Source organism: Rhinolophus hipposideros (genome assembly GCF_964194185.1).
Source record: "Rhinolophus hipposideros genome assembly, chromosome: 3".
NCBI classification, from domain to species: Eukaryota; Metazoa; Chordata; class Mammalia; order Chiroptera; family Rhinolophidae; genus Rhinolophus; species Rhinolophus hipposideros.
The window spans coordinates 30,473,512-30,497,706 of record NC_138049.1 but is presented as its reverse complement, the minus strand read 5'-3'; the positions used below and the strand labels follow the sequence as shown (position 1 = coordinate 30,497,706).

At 38.7% G+C, this 24,195-nt stretch overlaps 1 protein-coding gene across 2 annotated transcripts in view; it reads right to left on the bottom strand.

Moving 5' to 3' along the window:
• SAMD3 (sterile alpha motif domain containing 3) overlaps positions 1-15,524 on the bottom strand; it is a gene marked incomplete at both ends in the record, with an annotated part of 38,973 nt that extends 23,449 nt beyond the window's left edge. The window contains 3 exons of one of the 2 annotated variants that reach the window (XM_081039197.1): positions 11,657-11,764; positions 14,571-14,760; positions 15,434-15,524. In XM_081039197.1, coding sequence (XP_080895323.1) covers positions 11,657-11,764; positions 14,571-14,760; positions 15,434-15,512 — 377 coding nt within the window. The remainder of the gene's footprint in view (positions 1-11,656; positions 11,765-14,570; positions 14,761-15,433) is intronic. The other variant, XM_081039196.1, reaches the window with a different exon arrangement.
• Positions 15,525-24,195: the final 8,671 nt, after the last annotated feature.

Genomic DNA, 24,195 nt, shown 5'->3' with positions numbered 1-24,195 from the left:
AATTACTCTACTACAATCCCTATTTTTACAATCCCCATTCTGTTATGTAGTTTGTTTCTTTTCCCCAGGATCTCTCCCTTACCTGTTCAGACCAAGGGTGTAAAGTAATGACAAGCTTTGTTTGCCATATTTTGGGCGTTCCCAGGGTTTTTTGAAAGGTGATGTAACAGTGCTGGTGTTAAGGTTGGTTATAGTACAACGCTTTAGCCCAGGGGTTTCAAGCAGGGAAGTTAGCTTAGGACCCCTTTAGGATTCTGAGGTAGCCATGTCTTACTTAGTATTGCATCCGGAGAGAACTTCAGTATTCCAAGGCTATAAAATAGGGTTTGGTATAATTCGTACTTTATTGTTCTACATATTTTTTTCATATGTCTCTTCTCTTCAACATCTGTGTAGGGACTATATAGCATGGTATTGTTTTTCTCAAATGCCAGAATGTAGCTTAGACACGTACAGACTCTTTCAAAGCCAGATATTTCATCTTACTCTTAATAGAGTCATTAGGAAAAATCAGAGGCATCACATTTTCCTTTCGTTTACAGTAAAACAATTTAATAAGGTATTCTGGAAGTGTCTAGAATACAAGCTATGCCAATGAGTACAAGTCAAAACTAGTATTAAACAAGAAAAGGGATTCATCAGAAATTGAAAATACAACTCTAATTTGGAAGCAGGTAACTGCAGGCACAATTGTTTCCTACCTGTAAAATGATGCTTGCATTGGATTAAAAACATATTTACTTGTGAGGTTAAGATTATTCATACTATCTTTATTACATAGAGTTGGGCAGAACACCAATAGAAGTCAGCCTAAAGTAAGTGCAAGGAGCAGAAAACACGGGCAAATGAAGAAGACATAATAGTTCTGTTCCCACCTCAGAGCTCTATGTTGAAGAATTACAAATCTATCATTAAGTATCTCAATGCTCCACCCCAGATCTCTGACAATGTGTACACTGTTCACCTCATACACAACACATCTGAAATAATTCATAATCTTTTATATTTTAAACCAGTTTTCTACTTGCTATAGACTGAATTGTGTCTCTTCATCCCCTCCCCACACATCAAATTCATATGTTGAAGCCTGAATCCTTAATATGGCTGTATCAGGAGAAAGGGACGTTACAGAAATACTCAGGGTTAAATGAAGCCCTGATATGATGGGGTTATATCCTTACGGGAAGAGACATCAGAGAGCTCACTCTCTTTCTCTGCCGTGTGAATTCACAGCACGGGTGACCATCTGCAAGCCGTGAAGCACATCTCACAAGAAACTGAATTGGCTGGTATCTTGATCTTGAACTTTCCAGTTTCCAGAACTGTGAGAAATAAATTTCTGTTGTTTAAGCCACTCAGTCTATGGTATTTTGTTATGGCAGCCCAAGCTGGCTAAGCTACCATACCAATTTCTGTGTTTCTTTTACTGTATATCTTTTCTTAGCAACTCAAGCTTAATACTGTGATGTCGTTTTTGTCTTAATTCCTCACTTCTAGGTATCATTAAAATTTCTCTACATCTTATCTCATATTTGCCAATTTCTCCCCATGGTTCACGGTACTACCCTAACCCAGGCATTTACCACTTAAATGTAGACGATTTCAATAGTCTAGTAAGAGTTCTGTTTCTAGAATGGACTAATTAGCTCACACTGGACCAACGAACCCATAAATAATAACCATAAGCATTGGACAAAATATTGTTTTTAAAACTGAAAACGCGTGAGAATGGAAAAAGCAGGCAGATTCTGAAGAGGAATCTTCGCTCAGAAGAAAAGGAAGACATGGAGTGAGTTTCCCTTTTTATAACTTTTAGCCTGAAGGCAAGCCTCAGGCAGTGCGGCTAAATAAAACTGTAATAGAAAACCAGCAGGCTTTACAGACTACATAATTTGGGAAATGACATCTTTCAAAAAGGAGTGGAGAATCTCAGAATGAAGAGAATGAAGGGGAACTACAAATTCTGTGTATAAACTGCCCAAATCTCTGCCTGACCCTGTACCACATATGTGCATAACCCTACTGATAAAAAATCTAAACTTAGATTTGAGCTAATGCCCAGGAGACAAAGTTTTCAGTTTGAATACAACCAATTTTGTTGCTTGTTAACACAAAATAACTAACAATCAACATTCCTGGGTGAATAAGAAAGAAGCAAGAGTTTCCACATTGTAACATTTACAATGTCCAATATACAATCCAAAATTATGTAATATATATTTTAAAAAGGACAGAAAAGTGTGACCCATTCTCAAAAGTTAAAGCTATTAACAGAGTGTGAGGCTGAGATGATCCAGACGTTGGCAAGGATTTTAAAGCAGCTATTGTGACAATGTTCAGTGATTTAAAGGAAAATATGTTAGACTGATCGAAGTACTAGGAAATTTTAGTTGAGAAAGAGCAATTATTAAAATGAACCCAAAAGAAATTTTAGAAAATTACAAAATTTAAAACGTAAATAAAGGTACTCGATAGGATTAACAGCAGGATAGAGATTACAAAAACGTAGTGAACTTGAAAGCAGAGCCAGAGAAATAATATAATCAGAAAAATAAGGAGAAAAAAGATTGGGAAAAAATAGGGTAATAGGTCATTTTTTTAAATTCCAAGGTCTCACACTTTATCCCCTTACATAGCCATGAAACCTTCTCTTCCTTGACCTTCTATCCAGTTTTACATAAACACTGATTTCAGGTAGTGGAGGGGCCAGGTGGTGGTGGCCAATGGCTTCCCAGGCTACTCCTTGCTTCAAGACATAGCTTTGGGTCCCAGCACACGCGGCCAGTCTCCCTTAACACAGTAACCATGCACAAGAAGGAGAAGCAACTCAACTTTTGCGACAATGGCTCTTAGTCCAAGTGAATGACCATAGAAAATTATGCCAACTCAGAGCTGGCTACCTGAGGTCTGGATAGATTAAGAAAGCTGTCAACAATGTTATTCAAAAGTAAAATCTCTCTGTAGCTTGCCAGCTCCCAGATTCGTACATAGAGAAGCTCTTATTGGGCCTGGGTAACCCTGTGATGGTGATAAAATGGGTGTCCTGGAGGAGTATCCATAAAACTGTCTCCAGAAAAGACAAACAAGATGCACAAAGACCATACAAGAGCTAGAAGAGAAGCATAACTCATGGATAGTTGGCTGTTGCTGGCCTCTTATATTTGTCCTGATCACACAGTAAATTTTGTCCTGATTTGAAAAATCCTTGAACTATGACTTCAACTGTTGTCTTTTGAAGCAGTTTATTCTGGAGGACCACTCACTGGTTGTCTGTGTGTCTTTGCTCCTATGACTGGAGTTTACAAAGGAGCTGAGCCATCTTTGGGCTTATGTAACCTGATATCTGTACCTCATATATGAGCCATTTGCAGCCCAAATATCCAAGACCCCATTTCTAGAGACTTCCCTATCTATCAATGAATTTCTAATACCTTTTCACGTACCAAAACATAGCTGCGATTAGAGAGGAACCAATGTAGAAATTTCACTTCAAATCTGAAAGTCTGATAGGTTAAAGACCAAGTGTGTGAGAGAGCTGAAACTTCATATTCAACACTTGACTATACTGGATGCTTTGCCTTTTGTAATTTTCACGTAAAACTTACCCTTTTTCCATTTGTTATAGGCATAATAATCTTCCTATTTCCTAACAATGTTTAACCCATACATTAAGTGATTCAGTCTATTGTACACCCCGGGAAATTCTTATTGGTCTAGTGCCATGCTACTCAAAGAATAGTCCAAAAGAGCATTGGCATTGCTTGGGGGCTTCTTAGAAATGCTGACTGTCAGGCCCCATCCCTGAGCTACTAAATCAGAATCTCCATTTTAACAAGACTCCTGGGGGATTTTTTAAGGTACATTAGAGTTTGACAAGCACTGGTCTAAAGCACTGATAGCTTTCATTTAAAGCCCCCAGGTGACGAATGTACAGTTAGGGTTAAGAAGCTCATTGGCAGAGCATAAAGCCTCTTTGCCTCTCTAATGCATCTGACACCATTTCCAGAGACTCCATTTTCTCTGCCTGTATCTCACACATTCCAAAAATATTTACTCGAAACAGAATCCCCCATGCTGTTTCAGGTGTTTGTACATTTGCACTTGCTGTTTGCTTTGCTGTGATGTCCTTGTTCTCTCCTGCCCCATTTTCCTTCAGTGAATTTCTAATCATCTTTCAAAATCTTCCCTTAGTTTTTGTGAAGCCTTCCTCCAGAAGCCTTCTCCAAACTCACTTCCCTGAAAGACTTCTACGCTATTTCTGTACCCTCTGCACTTCCATTTCTGCATCTTTCTCAATATTGCAGTTATTAGTTTATGTATCTGTCTTGTCTATGAGACTCTGAGTTCCCCCAGGCAAAGACTAAATTGCTCCACGCCCCCCACCCCACCACTGTCTAAATAATACCTAGCTCATGGTGCATATTCAGTAACTTTTACACTGAACAAAAAGGGAAAACAGATTAGAAATCCAGCTACTTTGGATCTCTGTAAAGACTTTATATTAAATTTAACGGGAATGGGCAGGAATCAGGGACTTATTTATCAGTCATGTCAGTCTAATGTCCCCTGATTCTGCAACTCCTGCTTGGCTGGGTCCACAGACATCTTTCACTGAAAGAAATCCCAGTTCTAGCTGAGTGAGCCAATGTTTCTCACTTCATTTGGCTCTCTGCTCAAACATCAACTAGTCAAAGTCACAGGGCTCCCCTAACACCGCATCTGAAATGGACTCATCTTGTGCCCTACCACATACATGCACATGTACACACCACTTCTCTCTCCCCCTTCCTTTTTCATTTTGTGTTGTTGGTCTTCATAGCACTTAAACACACTAGGTATAATTTTTTTCTCCCCCTTTAGACTGTGAGCTCTGGGAGATGAAAGGCGTGCTGGTTTGCTTTGCTCACTTCTCTATCCTCAGTGCCTACAACATGCCTGGCACAAAGAAAGCACTCAGCAAAAACTTCCATATTGAGTGAATGAATGAATCCTGACTTAGGTAGGACATCTTCAAGTCATTATTTCCTAAGGTGTTTTCTATAATGTTAATAGATGTTACACAAAGAAAGAGTTCTAGGTCAACGTGAAATGGGTTTTCTTGCTGTAGGACTCATCATAGCCTTTACTCGTATGTAGACTGGGCATCTCCCATTAAGGATTAGAATTAGAATGTCACACTTCCAAAACACAGAACCCTTAGGTATGGGTGTCTTATAGACCCATGTGTTGGGAGATGGTGGGAGCCTTCATTTTGCTCTGAAGAATACTTGCTGTTGCACTGAGCTGGGATTTAGCATCGAAATGTGCAATTTATCCCTTGTGTTGTCAGTGGTAACAGGGTTTCTCAGTCCAGGTTTTTGACATCCCCTCTCCTTCCCTCACAGTACATTCACAAGACTTGTTTCTGCTTTTTTCCAATGGCAACAATTGACCTGATGTCGCAGACCTGAGAGGACTAAAGCAGATCCTCTTCTTGCTGGGACTCCAAGCCCTGGGAAAGACTCTAGACACTGCTGTTATCTCTACTTCCTGGTGCAAACCCTGCTGCTTCCATTTAGGGCCACTCGTTAGAGCTGACATCAGAATTTTGTGAATGTCTCTGGACCCTGTGCCTTGACGACTGGCCTAATAATAAAACAGCTATGGTTTATGAGCTCCTACTATGTGTCAGGCCCTAAGTATTTGTCACACATTAACTCATTCTATTTATTTCACAGATGAGAAATTGAGATCCATGGAGGTCCTATAACTTGCCCAAGATTATTCATCTGGTAAATAGCAGAACTAGGATTTAAAACTAAACTCTTAATTACTTGCTTATTCGGCTTCTCCAGATTTACCAACCCTGGCCATTAGCAGAGCTGGTGTCTTGTTCTTGTGAAAATTAATAAAGGAAAATCTCACTGAAATAGAGTTGGGGTTCCAGAAGGAGTCCTCTCACACAGTACTACTTGATGTCAACTACAGAATGAATTGTCAATTTCAGATCCCAACAGGAGAATCCTCAACAGGAAAGAATCATCAATTATAGGCTCCAACTAGAAAAGATATACATTGTATCTCCTACAAGAAATGGACTATTCCAGCAATTCAGCCAATGAGAAACCATCATCTCCTCAAACTCTTGTTTTACTCCAATGGACTTTCATTCAAAACAACCCCTGTCAATTTTCTCTTTTGTCTTCATAAAATAATGTTGCTATCATTTATTTGCTGGACTTGCCTATGCTTTTTGCTATAGTTTGCTTGTCCCAAATTACAATTATTTGTTGTTCCCAAACAAACCCATTTTTGCTGGTAAAATAACCGACTTTCATTTTTAAGGTCAACGTTATAATACCTCTACATCTCCTACCCCAACTGCCTTATACAGCTGCAATAGAAATGCCACGTTGAGGAGTTGGGTCTCAAGATATTTCATCTCATCAGAATGTCCTACTCAAGGCTAATGGCCCACCCAAGGCTCTTTCATTCTCTAACATGGTCACAAATATTTGCTTCAATGAAGATAAGTCCACAGAAAATGATTCATGCATCTATTCCTTCATGTAATAAAAATCTGTTGATCACCTACTCTGTGCCAGGCCCTGCAAAGGTGAATCAGATTTGTCCCTGACAACCCCTGAGCTTTAGGCCTATAGAAGACACAAATGTATAGGAAGTGAGAACAGTAATCACACATTTCCCTGAAACTTGCACTAGGGGACCTGTAACTAGGCTCGCGCACTTCATCACGCCTTCTCTTTACTATGTGCTGGATAAGATGCACACAGAACTGGTGCTCCTCAGTTTGCTGTGTGTGCGATAGTGCCTATAAACAATACAGTGAGTGTTGGCCTATTGACATTTGCCTTCCTGAGCAAGGCAAGATGGGTAAGATCATTCTATAACATTTCACAGCAGGAGCCAGACCAAGAAGAAAAATCGTCCTTAAAATAATTTTTAAATATGCATGAAACCATAACTAATTTATAATTACGCCCGAAGGCAGAAGCAAAACATCTGCACACATCTATTTAAAATTCAAGCAAAGTGTTTACAAAGTAACATTTAGGAAACCTCTACCTGTTTATGTGATTTCACATCTTATTAGGTAGTAAAAGGGAAGTGAAAAGTTTCAAATAGTGTAGATGAAAAACAAAGAATAGCATTGCAAAAAAAAAAAAAACAACGAACCAAACAAAAAAAACCACCTTTCCAAAAGATTACCAATGCAAGTTGAGTATGGTACATTATTATTCTTCCATCAAGAAAGTGCATTTAAGCAATTCAGTAAGAGCACGGTATCACCTATCACCAAAAAAAAAAAAAAAAAAAAAAATGCATTGTATCACAGCAACTCTGGTGTTTCCTAGGGACACGAAATTCATCCATTTGAGACACACACACCTCCACGAGAAATTTTTCAAGAGCCAAAGTCTTGCCTCTAGAGTCTTCTTTTTCCTTTTGTCTCCAAATAATTGGGATGGAAAGCACATATTCATTTTAGAGAACATAGGAAAAAGTATCACAAGAATAATGACTGCCATCTTGTATGGCATGATAACAGCTGCCAGGTACTTTAGTGTTATCTCATTTGGACCTACATATGCTGGTGAGTGTTCCTATCCCATGTTGTACACAGATAACCTGACAGACAAGTAGAGGAGTCAGGATTCCAATCCAGGTGTGTGAGACCCCAACGCCAGCTCTTGTTCCACCATCCCTTCCTACCTCTGGAAAGCAACTGGCTTCACGAAAGCTCTGTAACCAAACACCATCAGCTTTCTAGCCTGTATGTGTGAGAAACTTTTAAACTCCTGGAGTTTAACTCTGTGTTAAAAAAAAAAAAAATTGCATATTTAGTATGAATTGTATCAAAAGGTCTAGAAAACAAAACAAAACAAAACCGATGCTATTAAAATATTTATCCTGTCCCGTGAAAATATATTCAATTTTTTATTGGATCACACATTCTCAGTTCAATTTTCCAAGCTCCTATTTAGTTTCTGTGTGCCAGGAACTATGCCAAATGCTAAGTTTATAATGACAAAAAAGGCATGGTCTTTGCCCTGAGGTGCAATCTAATGAGGGCTACACATTTTAAAGTCATCAATTTTTTTATCTAGTTTTACAAGTAAAGCAAAGATACTACACTTAGAAGACAGGGGCCCTTGTCTGGCCTGGAATATCAATGGAGGAGCTACTGAAAAAGGGATTTTGAGCAGAATCTTCAAGGATGAGCAAGTACGGTCTGTAAAGGATGGGAACACAGCCTGACATAAACACCATGCAAAACACCCTTAATCAACACCTGTGAAATGAATAGTACCCTAAGTAGGAGGTCAGGAGGAAGGGATCACGGTGTCTGCCATGATTTCAGCTCACATGGCTGGATAGTGGAGCCACTGTCTGAGCGAGGACACTGGAAGGGAGCAAATCTTCTGTCCCCCACAATCACAGCTCAGGATAAAGGGCCGGAACAGAGGGAAAATATTTAAAATGGGTACCGCTGCTGTGTCCTTTTCTGCCCCTGCCCCCATGCAGCTGATTGCACAGAAGGGGCGCCTGATCCATGATGGGCCCATTAGTTTCCTTCCCCAGATACTGAACTAAGCAACACTGAAAGACTGAGGCAGTTGGCTGGAACGACCTGAGCTGTTTTCAGGGAGAATTTCCTTTGGAGTCAGTGCTATGACAAGGGAAGCATATGCCAGTCAGTCTGAGGAGGGCAGAGCAGCCCTGAGGAGTAGGATGCGTCCATCCTCGGAGGGAGAAGCAAGGGAATGAGGCTGATGGAGGAAGCAGAGCAGACTGACGTGGCTGTCACATGACTCCACGAGAGGAAGGACAGCTCCACCCCTCGCTTTCCAGCACCAGTTCCTCCAGGTTTTGCCCTTGGATGTTATGAAATGCTTTTCTTAAAATTCCCCTTAAGTTAGAGTGGACTTGTGGTTCTTACACCCGAACATATATGAGGCAGGGGACATGAGCTCATTTCTGGGCGTGTTTAATGCTGAAATGCTTGTGGGGGAAGATGGGCGGCAGGCAGTCAAATAGATTAGGGGAGACTTTATGATTAGAGAGAAAGATATGGCAGCATTGGCTCTGGCTTCCCAACCCTCAAATTTCTCTCTATTTCTAAGCGAGTCCCATTTTTTTCCTCCCTCTTGCCAGGTGCTATGAAGAATGAGAAATACTTTGAAACACAGGGCTGATCCTTTGACGAGCCATGTGGAAAATCGGGACTAAGAATCCTGCCCTGTCAGAATCTCAGGACAATGATAAGGATGGAATACCAATCAGAGAGCTTAGGAAAGAGAAAGATTCTACATGAATAGAACGTTTCACTCTCACCTCCCACTGGCAGCAAGTAAAGAGAGGAAAGAAGGCCTAAGGAAAAAGGGAATACTACCCGGAGCAGTGCTGTGTAGATGGTGGTACACTGGGTGAGTTCTGTTTGCTTCATTTAGCTATAGTCGGCAGGTATTGCTTATTGTTAATGCTCACAAGAGCCCCATGAGGAAAGTATCATTGCTATTATTCCCATTTTTCAGATGAGAATGCTGATTCACAGTGGTACTAAAGCCAGACCACTGGGACTCATCTTCATTCTTCTTGTGTCTATTCACACCTGAACACTTACATAGAAGGGACTGGCTACTTTTGGAAGCTTTGTGGTGGAAGGGATAGTTGAGAATTCATGATTTACTCCATGCACCTGTAACCACACTAAAGGAAAGTAACTCAGAATCTCTAAGCACCCATGAGCAGAAAGGAGGCGAACGAAGCTACCAGAAAGTGTGTTTACACTTTCTGAACCAAAGTTCAGACCAGAAAGACCACGGGGAATGATCTCACCTAGGGCATTCATTGCCTTCCACCTTTTGGTTCCCCATCCCAAACAGGAGCCAATAGCATGGAGGAAGATGGGCCCTACTACTGGGAGAGCTCAAAGACCTGGGGCCCTTGTGACCAGGGGTGGGAGTGCAAGGTTGAAGGTGCTAGAGAGGAAAGGGAACAGAGAAAATAGCCCAGAGCTGAAGCCTGTTTTGCAAGAACTCCTGATCAAAGATACAGCTATTCCCTAGACTTGTGGGGTGCTGGAGCCTGGTGGTAGGGGTCTGACGCAGATGTCCTTGGTCCCTTGAGCTCCTACCCTGATGGTGGTGGATCCTCTGTAGAGGTGAGAATGACTCAGTTGGTAAAAATGAGGCCCCCTTGATCTCATTAAGTCTCAGTTTTACTCATTTCTGAAAAAGAGAGAATAATGCCCGCCTTCAGGACTGCTGTGTGGACTAAATGAGAGAAGAATGTAAAGGGTTTGTGAAAACCCAAAAGAATTAGACCCTGGCTTATCTGGTACCCGATTATTCTCCTGGCATCGCTCCTTTCAATGGCAGTACATTTAAGGAAAAGCCTTTGCTCAGCAATGGCTGAAAACAATATGTATCTTGAGGGAGGCATGAACCACACTGGCATGTGGCCGGGAAATGCTGAATAGGCTGCCTGCCACATCTTACCTGTAATCGCCCTAGGACTGTCGCAACACCACATTCCTGTGTCTAGATCTCTAGGTCTATAGTTTTCCTTTGTTCCAATGCAGTCCATATTGAAACATTACACGATTTAAATCCAGTGTAGGAAGACAGTAGTCCCCCTTATCTGCAGAGGATACATTCCAAGACCCCCAGTGGATGTCTGAAACCATGGATGGTATCGAAAAACCATATAACCATATAACCGTATATACATAAAACCATATATATATATATATATATATATAAAACCATATATATATCAAACTGTATTAAACCATATATAAACAATATATATTGTCTTTTCCTATATAATATCTATGATAAAGTTAAATTTATAAATGAGGCACAGTAATAGGTTACCAACAATAGTAAACTAAAACAATGATAACAATAAAATAAGGGTTCTTTGAACACAAGCATTGCAATACTGTGACAATCGATCAGATAACTGAGACAGCTATTAAATCACTAACGGACAGGTAGACAGCGTGGATACACTGGACAAAAAGATAATTCGCGTCTCAGGGAGGATGGAGCAGGATGGCGTAGATTTCATCATGCTACTCAGAACAGTGCGCAATTTAAAACTTACTAATTAATTGTTTATTTCTGAAATGTTTCATTTTACATTTTTGGACTGCAGTTGAGAGAAGGTAACTGAAACCATAGAAAGCAAAACTGGACAAGGGGGACTACTATATAAGGAAACGTTTATCCAAGCAGGGCCTCCATCAGGAAGAGTCAAGTTAAAGCAACAACTACAAAATTCAGAACAAAAACAAAGACTCTACAAAAAGCATATTTTATAGGACATTTTCACTGAGTGAATCCTATCTTTGCGGCTATTGTCAATCACTCTGGACAGATTACGAAAGAGAAATCCGTCTTTTTCCGCAACAGTGTGTACTTGAAAGATGCATAACATAACGTTAAAACTTCACTTTTCCAACACAAGCGTCAGAGAATGTAACCTTCATCTTTTACCAAACATCTTTATCACTTGATTGAAAAAAAATTCCCTTCTGGGAAAACAAAAAGTTTCCACTTAGAAACACGTGTAAACACATGAAATCCCATAAAAAAAAGATATAAATATTATCATTTACCTTTAAAGTGTGTAGAAGTTGGCAACTCACCTCTGTTTCAGCACTCTTTGGTCAATTAGTCCATTATCAAGGTTTTCAGTTGGATAGAAAGACGCAGTCGGCCCCCCACAGTTGGCTGGACTGGAAGACTGTTCATCCCTGTCACCAAGAAAGAAGAGGTGGGTCAGGGGCTATTCAACAGGAGCACAACCGTTGATCTCACAGCGGCTCTGAGGGTAGGGGTCAGCCCACAAGAAACATATGATCTGTGTCTACTTCCAAGACCCATATTAGTCATGACTAAGAGAATTGAAAGAAAGACCCTCTGGGGTCATCTCACTCAGTGGTTAATAAATACAGTCTACATGAGATACGCTGATGCCGGTTCACAATGTTATTTCCACCAACCAGTCATATTTCTAAATGGTGTTAAAATAACCCTTCCCTTTATGAAATGATGGTAATAATAGAATGTACCTTTATTGGTTAATAGTCTTATTGGACCAAAAAAAAATTAACTCTATAACAGCTCCCTTCTCCACTCCCTGCCATTTGGGGGAACCTTTTATTATCTGTGAAAAACTTCATGATATTAGAACCACACTCTATTTTCTAAGAAATACAGCTAAAGCCCAGAAGAGAAAGCATCTTGCTCACCACCACAAGCTACACAGAAGCAGTGCCAGGAGTTGACCTCAGTTTTTCAACTTCCTGTTCAGTGATTTTTCTACCAGCTTCAAAAGGAACAACAACCAAAAGCAATGGCAACTACTCCTACCTATTATATATTCCTATCATTTGCCTAAGTCTGAATATCCTGTCCAGATGAGGTCTACAAACCCTTTTCAAAATAACATACCAGGCAACCACTAGCCATTAAATGAAATATGCACTCAAGTTGAAACCAATCTGCAACCTTTGATCTAGAATGCCATTACAGACTCTTTAGAAGGAGTCTTAAGCATCATTTATTCCACCTGCTTTGATTGACAGTTTAAACTCAGAAAAGTCAAACAACTCTCCAAGGTTATTAGATGGGTAGCTAATATCAGAACAGGGGTTTGAAATCAAGTGTTTTGATACCTAGCTTCAGGGTTCTTTCTGCTATACCATATTTCCTATCTTTAGTAAGCACTTTCTGAGTTTAAATAAACAGCATATTCCTGTGCCTCTTTCTATTATCATGATTCCCACATGACAATATACTTGTCAAGTGACAATATATTTGACAATAAGCAAATATAACCAATAAGCCCACCTGTAATTGTGGTTTTGTATCAGAACAATCCTTAAAATGAGTCAGCTACTACTACTAACTGGGTAGAGTGAAAAACCCTCCCTCATACATTGCTGGACAACCATTTGAAAATAGCTTTCTTAATTAGGTTAACGAAGCTTAATATTTAATAAGAGATTATTTTGGTCTGGGAGAAGGAGAAGAGATTTTGTTAAAGATTGTGATACTCCTAACATGAATTAACATGGAGTTAGGTACTGTATTACTTTTCACAAACTACAGATGAAGCAGTAGGAATGTCAACATTTAACATCATCAATCCACGTCAGTGGTAGAACCAGGAACGCAGCCCAGATTTCTTGGCAGTCCAGCTAGTTCTCTTGTACTAGAGAACATTATAAACTGCTTTGCAGTGGCAACAAGGCTGTCTGTTTTCTTCTAAGTTGTGCTTAAGGCCATATCAAGATTCTACTCAACTGAAGAGAACTTCAGCTCAAAGGTCCAACTCATCCAAGACTTTTGGGAAGTTACTTTGAGCTTTGTTGAAGTTCATATCCTCCCTTTGCTGGAAGGAGGTAAAAGCATGCAATGGGAACTTCACCAATAGTCACATATTGAAGAGTGTGTTTTTGTATATGTATGTCAAAACACTGTTTAGGAGAAATCCTTCAAACAAATTGGATGTATAATCTCCAGACTAACCATGGACCATCCCTTCAAGTCTACCTGCCCCTTCCAAGTCCAATACATCCAAATATTCTAGAAATCAAATTACTTAAGCCAGGTCTCTCTACTATTATGTTCTTTATCAGAGAGCAAGACAGAAATATATGTATTATTACAGACGTAATCTGAAAAAAAAATACATAGAATAGATTTTATCAAACCTCACAATCGTATTTTTAAAATTAATGAACAATTATTCTGCAGCAATTATTTAACCTTAGAAATATTGCAAAAGTCTAGAATATGAAATAACCAAATCAGAATGCCTGGACTGATCCTGGGGCATAGATATGCAAAGTGAATATTGAAAATTTATAATTCCTGTTATCATTGCAAAAGTCAGTGGTAAAAAACAAACAAATGAAAACATCCCTAAACCTCAAAGCGACCACAAATTTTTCTACATGACTTTTGTGGGATGCTATCATAGCGTTCAGTATTCTGAGAATACTCTCGAGAAATTAGAAAATCCATTGTATCAAGAGTCTTTAGCAAATGATACTGTGAAGACCTGCAGCAAATTATAATGTGAAGGCCTCTAGAGGAGAATACAAATTAGTTACTATAAGGAATCCTTAGTAAATAAATAAAATAAATAAATACATAAATAAATAAATACATACATAAATAAAATAAGAGTTTAGGGAAAAGCAAAAGAGCAGCAAAAATGCCTTTCCCGAATCCTGATTTTAAGACCTAAACTGAAGGAATCCATTCCTACTCAAGTTGTATGTACATTTCAACTGCTTGTTACAGAAGTTTCTACATAGGAACTCCGGGTTTATAGGACTATCCTAAAAATTGGAGACACTGTTTACAAAGTGATGCATTAAAAATACGTATCGCAATTCATAAATCTTTGCAAGAAGTGTTCCTTATGCAGATGTTAGAAATACTGTACACACAGTCTAGCTGATAATTGTCACAGTTTTCAAATGTCATGGTATAGCCATGATCGGGAAAGCACAGCAACAAAGATAAGGCACTCGTGAAACGACTTACTCTGGGGCTGCTGCTGCTTGCATGAGCAGTGCTGGTTCTTGAGGGCTTCCAGGAGACTTCAGTCCTTGACTCTTCTGCTTGTATTTTTTAATTAAATCCATCAGAACTGCCTGGTGCCCAATTTTTTTCACCAATTGCTGAACCATCCGATCATTAAGTGCTAGAAGGGCAGCCCCACTTACTTCTTCCTCTGGGAAAATGAAAGAAAAAAGAGTCTCTATGAGCCTGTCTGGCTAAAGCATTGTAAAACACAGCACTCTGAGCAAGAAAAAAATATTTCTGGTGTTACAAGGACCATCTAAACTTATCCTCTGATGTTATATAATTATCTGTATTTTTGACAAAGATAGAACACTGATACTGCCTAGTTCCAAATCGATATCTGCTCCGAAGAAAAAAAACTAGAATATGGAGTCACAATAAAATCTTATTACTTCCACATTATTTCCATCCCCCCCCCTTCAGATTCTTTCTTACTGGCATCATTTTTTATACAGAAAAAAATCTTCTCAAGAAATTATTCTTAACAACACCTACCAGGCAATACTCACTACTTGGAAATTCAGCACTGCACAAAACACATGCTTCATTATTTAAGGACAAAAGTAGTATCAAATGATAAGAAATATGTATTTTAAGTAACTCTTAAGACTTTACTTTATTTGAGTTCTTTTTGAAATATATTCTCCTGTGGATACTAGGCCAAATGCAGACTGCCAGTCGGTCAAGAAATGCAAGTTCCCCGCTGCAGCAGCTCCATATCTACACTCACAGGCATTAGGCACAAAAAGCAATTATCAATAACAAAGGACACTCAATAACTGGCAGCTCAATTAACATTTTAAAAAGTATAAACAACTCACCTTGAAACCTATGAACTAGTTCTCCTAAGTTTTTCTCCACCAACCAACTGCAGACCTGATCAACTGACCAAGCTTCCATTGCTGTATCCTGTAAATAAATACACCTGTAGAAGAGATTCTTCCGTTTTCTTTCTGATTTTTGTTTTATTTTATTCTATATTTTTACCAGTCAGTTCTTTAATCTCATCTCCTTCCTTTCACAAATTCTTTTAAACTCTCAATAGTAAGCTTCTTTAAAATTACTATTTTCTGAATACACATATAAAAATTGCTAGCAGAACAAATACTGTCTTTAAAAATGAGACCGATTTGAACCTATTTCCTAGTCTCGTTTCTCAAATTTCTCCACCTTCCTCTACTTTTTTGTCCACAGGCATCCCTTAGTTTTACTAACAGACAGCCAGAGATGTACAATGGTACCCAATCCTGTACCATTAACACCCAGGTTTCTTCACAAAGAAAAGAAAGGTGTGAAATTCACCACCACTAGGCTCATCAGGAAGTGGTTGACATTTACAAAAGGGGTAGGCAGGGGAGGAAGGGAGGAAGCAGCAGATAAAAGCCTGACAGAGACACTTAGTAAACCAAGACTGGTTAACCCCTTGCTGCTGCTCAGCCAAGAGACAGAGCTGGTAGCTGCTTCTGATTACTTTGGGTTAGCAAGAGGCGGAAGCAGGAGCCAGATTTCTCAAGTGTCTCTGAATGTTTCTTTCCTCCTTCCAATAATACTCGTATGTATTCCATTCAGTTCTAGAACTTTATTGAACACCATTATAGCTGGTAAGATAACTGGGAAACACTAGCACGTTGATTGAAAACATTTTATAAAAAATTTATTTGGGCAGATTCAAAATGGGAAAATAATTAACTATGTTAATCATAAGTGAAAGACACGCATTCAGAGTTTAAAGTATTTTTAAATTATTCAGTTGTTTTTGCATGCTACCACTCATCTATAACTACTTAGAAATTTTAAAACAAGCATACCAGTTTCAATATTTTTTCCTATTTCCTTGAGGCAGCTCATTCTGTGTGTGTGTGATTCAACCCAAATTACTTTTTGGACTGGGGAGAAACTGAAAAATCGTAAAACATTTTAATCTTTTAACAATACTTTCTATTTCATCTTTCAACCAAGATGTAGATTTACTTGTATAGTGAGACACTGACTCTTTTGTAAAGACGGGAAAAATCTACTCTTGGAGAAATGGAACCATACGGAAAGATAAAAAAAATGTTAGATCATGTATTTAAATTTTTTTGCTAGAAGTTCTCAAAATAAATTTTGTATTTTTCATTTCTTTGTATTTGAATAAGTGGACAATTTCCAACATCACAGAGTGGTGGAAAGGGAAAACATATTTACCTTTCATACTTGACAAGTTGAAAAGAGAACAGCATTCAAAAATCATTTCCTATAAAACAAGTGCACTTCAAAGTAATAAGCCACATTATCATAAATATTCACAAAAACCAAGTTGCAAAGTTGAAAACAAGGGTTAAGTACAGAAGAATGCCTTTCTGAATTACAGCAGTGGATTTAATTTGCTAAGACAACAATACCCACAGAACTCCTCCCTTAGGCTAAGTAAGCAGCAAGAGCAGGGTGTGAAAAGTCATTATTTGCTCCACTCTGCTGTAAATTAAAAATCACACCTTCCTGTCACACTTCTGGTTTGCTTGTGAAGAGTGGGACATAGAAAGAAAAAAAACAAAAAAACTCCGAAAACAATTCTCTAAACTCCAAGATTAAAAGGTATGCAGAGCACAAGATACTTCCCTGCAGCCATCAAATGATAAAAGTAAATTTGAAAATAAAATGAGTACTTGGAAACCCTCTCATGTTTTAATTCCCAGATTATTACCTAATTCTACTTCTGGGAAAAACAAAACAGCTATCAAATTATAACCTCATACAAACACAGTAAAAAAAAATTTTTTTTTTTTGAATACTACAGTTCTGAGACAGTCCAAGATGGTGGAATAGTCAAAAAAAAAAAATTACTACAGTTTTTGCCGACTTGTTTTCCTGAGTATTTAAGAAAATAAAATACTATCACTGCCTACATAATATAAGATCTTTAAATAGCAACCTTACAACATCCTCTCCCACACAGAATGGATAGATCATTTATGATTTTATACATAAAGGAATAAAAAATATGGCAAATGAGAAAAGATACATCCAGCAGGTTTACTTCATGTCCAGAAGTTGCAGAAACATCTGAAAAGATTTTGAATTGTGAAGACAAGTACTATCGATAAATATTTTAAGACACAATAATACAAAAAGAATAAAAATAATTAATAACAGCATGTGTGACTACTCCAGCCAAACTATTCTCATTATTTGATCAAATTGTACTTCAATTAAAAAGTTTTTATTAAATATTAAGGGATCTCATCTAATTAAAGCCAGGAAGAGCTAAAACTTTAGCTAATGCAACCAAAATATGGGCAACTTTTATTTAATAAATTTGTGAAAACTCCAAAGGAAGGTAATAGTGCGAATTGCTATGAGTGTGGTTTATAATCTTCAAGAGCGATGTAGCATATAAAAACATCAACCACAAAATAGCACTTTTTAAGAAAATATGAAAACATTTTGTCACTCTCCTTTCTGTTTGCATTTTTGTTTTTAAATCCCCCGAGTCTCCAAGCTAAGAAAACAAAAGATTTTCAAAAGCTTTGCTGGTGGCTTATGCCCTCTCCTGGATCAACGGCTCATTCTGTCCCGGGAAAAGGAATGGCTGTACTTGAAGGAACAAGCCTAGGGATGTGACTGTTGCAGGGAGCAGAGTCCAGGCAATCCTGTTGGGTCAACCCTGCTCCGAAATGAAGCAATGACATCATTGTACTCCAGTGGAGCCAAACATCGCATCCACTTTGTGCCATTGTACATTCCAGTCATCACCAGATCAGGAGGAATGAAAACTGGAACAGTCAACCAGAACCCCTGCATGCCTGAAGTCATCAAAATAGTCACTGCTTAGAGAGCTCAGAGCTGGGTGGATGGGCTACACCAAAGAAACGAGAAGCCTGACCAAGAAGATAAGACACCTCCATAAGCAGAGTATAACATAAAGTCAGTTATGATGGGTGCCATAAAAAGCCCTAGGAGCTGGATTTTCCCACTCACCTGGAAATGAAGGAACCTTGATTTGGAATCTGACTGAAAGATATAGTTTAGATAGTGAAGGAGCCAGAGGAAGTGGAGCCAATAGAACGAACTAAAAATTAAAAAGCCAGAAATAAACGAGGTTTGGGGATGGGAAAGTGGACCATACTGCCTGGAATGGTGAACACGTGGTGGAAGGCCTGTCTGAAAGATCACTGGAGAGCCTGGAATACTGAGTTCACAGTTTATAGATATACTTATGCTTGGGATAGTCACTTAGCTGACTGAATAGTTCTTAATTTAGTGAGATTTTTTTTAATGCAGTTGTATCAGATAAATTACAGAAAAGGGTGTTCTTTCTTGAAGTACATTATAATATGTATGAGAAGGACGGGTTTATCTCAGACATTCTCAGAACGGCACACAGAAACATGCAACAATAATGAACGCCACTCAGCAAGACACCGCCACACGTCCTCACGAACACAGCAGTGAGACACTGATATACCAAGGCTACGAAACCTTACCGAGCTGTTTGTACAGTGCTGCCATGTAAGCACACGGTGGCAAGTTTGAGAACTTAATTGTCAGACTTAGTAAGATACAAAGATAAATATTTAAACCTTGTACTGTATATGTTTTAACATAGTTAAGACTATCGTATAGTTATTTTTATTTTTTACTTCTATTATTTCTCCTGGTATCAAAAGAATTTCCCCATGCTATTCAACTTTTTAAAATATAATTTTTAATAGATAGCCTTCCCATTTGTGGAGGTATAATTTATTTACCCCAAGTGTTGAGTGTTTGAATTGCTTCCGGTTTTGTGTGTATGTGTGTGTATAGTTATTAAAAATAATGCTACTGAGACAGGATAGTTAGCATGGTTGCTAGGTAGACAGGGGGGTCCCTGGTGGAATAAACAAAAAGCAGCCATATCCTGAAACTCCAGGCCCTGGAATGTCTCCTTCACTCCAGGACAGAGACATGAGAATACTCCTTGAGGTTAATAGATAATCTCAAATCCCTTCTGGCTGGACAAAGGAGCAGATCTGATAGATTGGAATGGGTTGGTTCGTTAATCCCTTCAGAATGAGCAAACAGGACAAACTTGATAGATAAATTCCATTAGAAGGCTCCAGCCCCCTTCCCCAAGCAGGCAAGGGAAGGTATAAAAGTGGGAGCTTTTGCCTCAGTCACTGGCACCCCCATTCCGGATCCCCTCCCACTTAGGAGCTACAACCTTTTCTCCTGCCTCTCCTAAACTATCCTCTTTTTACAACTTTTTGCCTCTCCCTGGTCCGTGTGTCCATTCTTTGGCTTCATGAGACACGATCCCAGCCCACACCCAGAAACTGCCGGCAGATCCAACATTACCTACATCATTTGGGGACTCACAGAAAAATATTCCTACTTCACTACAGTGAACGTCTTTGTTCATAGATGATAGATAGTTCAAGAATTATTTCCTTTACCAACCAGGATCGTTCACTCAAAGGTATAAACAATTATAAAGGTTTTGATTTTTTTTGCCAAAATGCTTTCTGGAAGGAATATCCCCCAAACTCTCTTACATACCAACATCGACTAGCACTGAACAACAGAAATTTTATCGCTAATGGAAATGTTTTATATCTGCATTGTACAATTTATTAGTCCCTAGCCACATTATGATTATTAAGCATTTGAAATGTGGGTAATGTGGCTGAGAAAATAAATGTTTGATTTTATTTAATTTTAATTAATTTAAATTTAAATTTTGGACAGCACAGGTAAACAGTTTCTGTGTCACTAATCTCTTGGCCAGGAGGCACTTGTCAGCTCCCACCTATACCTCTCAGGTGTAACCACCACAGCTGGGAAAGGCCTATGGGAAAGGCCACTGCCCAGGAGTTTTCTTTAGCAAGCAGATGCCTGGGGCAAGCTGGAAATGGAACAGTCTTAACAATGGACTGATAGGATTGGGTGTACAGATACTCTTGTGGGATTAGGGAAGGCCATGATAGATATCTTAGAAGTACAAGATCCTCGCAGACTTTAAGGGTTCCCAAGCAGGATCAACTTCAGTTGGTAGCAAGGACAGGCTTGTTGACTTACCATATATGGGCTCTTACCTTCCCTGTTTCATTTCTCCACTTCTCTCCTAGTGTTTCTTTGCACCCACGTTCTCTCAAGATCTACTTCTTAGGAAAGCAAAACTAAGAATGCTGCGACTTCCAGAAATATACCTACATGTTGGAAAAATTGGAGACACTTTGTTCTGAAAGCATACAGTTTCAGAGTTCAAGGAGTGGAGTCAGACAGCTGAGATTCAGTCTTGGCCTTTCCTTTTCCTGGGCGTGTGATCCTAGGCAAATTATGTAACCTACATCTCAGTGTCCTCGTCTGTATAAAGGAAGGTAGTAATTGTCTGCTCACAGGACTATGAGAGTGCATAAAAAACAACTAGCTAATATTGGCACTTAGCATGTACTGTTACTTTAGTAATTGTGTTTGTAATAATGGTGTGGAATGCTCTTTGCTAAGAAAGCCAACTTGGTTTATGAAAAACGGGAATATCTTCCCTGGTACTTAGCAGAAGAATTGGCCAGTGGAAAGATACAGAGAGTATTTCACATGTATGGCACAAGTCTTAGGTCATTCACTGTGACACAAGCTGAGCTTGTGCTAAGTTTATGACGGGCAAAGACAGGCATGACAGGAGGCATAGGAAGAACAGTACGAGTTTGTCAGAACACACATGCCAAGGGCACAGTCCTCCATCAGACTGCCCTCACTTCAAAATCAGTTGCAAATCCAGTGGTCCCCAGGGCTACCTTCACTCTGACCAGCAAGCTACAAATTTGGAAGTTCCCATAATCACTTTAGATTCTTTAGATTCACTCAAAAGACTCACAGAACTCACCATAGTGCTTTATGTGTGAAGAGTTTTATCATAGCAAAGGGATACAAACAGAACCAGCCAAAAGAAGAAACACATAGGGTAAAATCTGGGAGGGTTCCAGATGCAAAGCTTCCACCATTCACAGGATGTGACCTCCTCCCAGTATTGAAGGGTGACAATACTGAGTATTGCCAACCAGGGAAGTTCACTCAGTCTTTTGTGTCCAGGGTTTTACTGAGGGTTCATTATGGAGACATGCTTGATTGAACCACAACACAGACTCTTCTATCACTTGGTAAATTCCAAGGGACAAGTTATCTCCCAGGGACAAAGGCCAGCCAAATCCTTTATGATACTGACAGTAATTGGACTGAAGCAAACTGAGTCCATGAGATCTATAATCACGAGGGAGATAGAGCGTAATGTGTGGACCCCGGGACGTAGAACATAATGTGTGGACCCAGTGCCCTCATTCTCCCTGATCGCTCTAAAAGCTTTTGGTTTCAAAGCCTAAAACGGAAATAACATGAGGAAAACTCAGTCACAGTCCACAGTAGACCACAGCCATGGAACTCTCCATAAACTCCTGAAAATGATCTAAGTTTGTCGCATTACATTCGCTGAGCTGACCCAGGTGCAGTGCAGGGAAGATGCAATAACCTTATTTATATTCCACAACCAAATTTTCACTTGAAGCTCTCTGTATCCAAGGGAGAAAACACGTAAGTGAGGAATGGAGAAACCTTTATTTTCCTCTGACTTCTTTCAAAGAAACAAACACACGCAAGGAAACTCTGTCTATTTCTAAGACCAAACAAAGGAAGCTGAGTTAATGAGGACAATTTGCCTTTATAAGTCATCCAGGGTTTACCTTTCCCATTGGGGGCTAGGAGGCATGTCAGCACCCAAATTATTCTTAGTCAGTTTTGGCCTAGCACGGAGGTGGCACAGACAGGTTCGGAGTTTTAATTTGCACTGTGAAAGCTGCTGGGAAAGAGAGACTGCCCCAAAATGGATTTGTCATCTTGTATAAAATCACTGATTATCAGACAACCTTAACTCTCTGATTTGATGGTTTAACGATCATTGACGCTTCAACTTTCAAGCTTAAAACAGAAAGGGCTTCATTTAATTTTCAAATTAAGGAAAGTTTTACACCATCTTCCCAGCAATCCAGCAATGTGAATTAAAAGAAAATGAGGTTATCAAGGATTTTGAGCTGAACGGAATAAATGTCAAGTATTTGCTTAAGTTTCTATTCAACAGCGATGTTGTAGGAAGGAAACACTTTAAAAAGCAAGACTAGCAGAAAGATGACATTTGGCCTTTGGGCTATGTTGTTTTTTTCTACTTTTTAAATCAAAATTCTGAAGTAGAATCACTTGATTTCTATCACCCTGGAAGCTGACTTGCTTAATACAAGATTAATCTAGTGCTTGAGATGTAAATATCAAGCGTATTTTAAAAATTAATTTTATGGAACATTACTCCTTTATGTAAGCTAATTGCTTCTGCAGTTAAGACCAAATTACTCCCCTTTAAAAAGTGGAGTTTGTGAGTAATCTTTTTTATAACATGAACGCAACACTATTGTTTATGAGGTCATCGTAGCATAATTCTAGAGGTTCTTGGAACTAAGCTTTGTTGTTCAGTTATATTTAGATATAAATACAGGTATGTCCTTCAAAATACCTAAATTCTTAGAGTGTCTTTGGGAAAGGAACTTTTCATTAGAGATTGCAATTACATGAATTTGGAATCACTGCTGATCAGATAATGTTCCTTGCTTACTTAAAAGTCTTTAACAAACATGTGACATAAAAATGTTTTTTAATAGTAAAATACAAAATGCATTTTAATATTTTAAAATTAGAAATACATTCACTTTTTTAAAAATTCAAAATAATTAAAAAAATGTAAAGAAATATTTTGTTCCCATTCCTGTCCTCATCTACCAAATTCCCCCCTACTTGCAAGTAACCCTGTTTATTTTATTCTACTACTTTTTTATTGTTTCTATATACAAATATAAGATAATGCAAAAATATATCCTTACGTTTCCTTATTCTGTTAAAAGTAGTACACCGAATACACTGCTATTTTTATTAGAAATAACTTTTGGAAATATTTCTTTATCAGCGCAGAGAGCATCCACATTCTTTCCCACAGCAGTGCTTTGTGTGGATGTACCATTGCTTCATGAGCCAGTATCTTATGAGTATGACTCACATGGATTGTCTCCAAACTTTTGCTAATAGAAACAATGCTGCACATTGCTATACATCATTTATTGGGAGTAAAGAGATCTGTTGAATATATTCCCCAGAGCATGACCAAAATTAAATACATTTGTCACTTTGGTAGAAATTTTGGGAGAATTTGCCAAATTGCCCTTCATAGGGTTTTTCGTTCTTATTATTAGGTTGGCGCAAAAGTAATTGTGGTTTAAAAGGTTAAAAATAATTGCAAAAACCGCAATTGCTTTTGCACCAACCTAATAGCAAGGTGGGGAGAGGGGTTCCTTACGCCCACCCTTCCTTGCTGTTGTGTGTTGCCAAACTATGGGATTTTTGTCACTGTGATGTAGTTAGCTGAGGTTTCCTTTGTATTTCTCCTATATGTTAAGGTAGTCATTTATTCATATGTTCAAGATCCATTTATTTGTTTTATGTGAAGTTCATATTTCTCTATTAGGTTATTTGACTATTTTCTCCCAATATCAAAAGTTTTTTTTTTTTAAGCAAACTTATTGACGTTTAA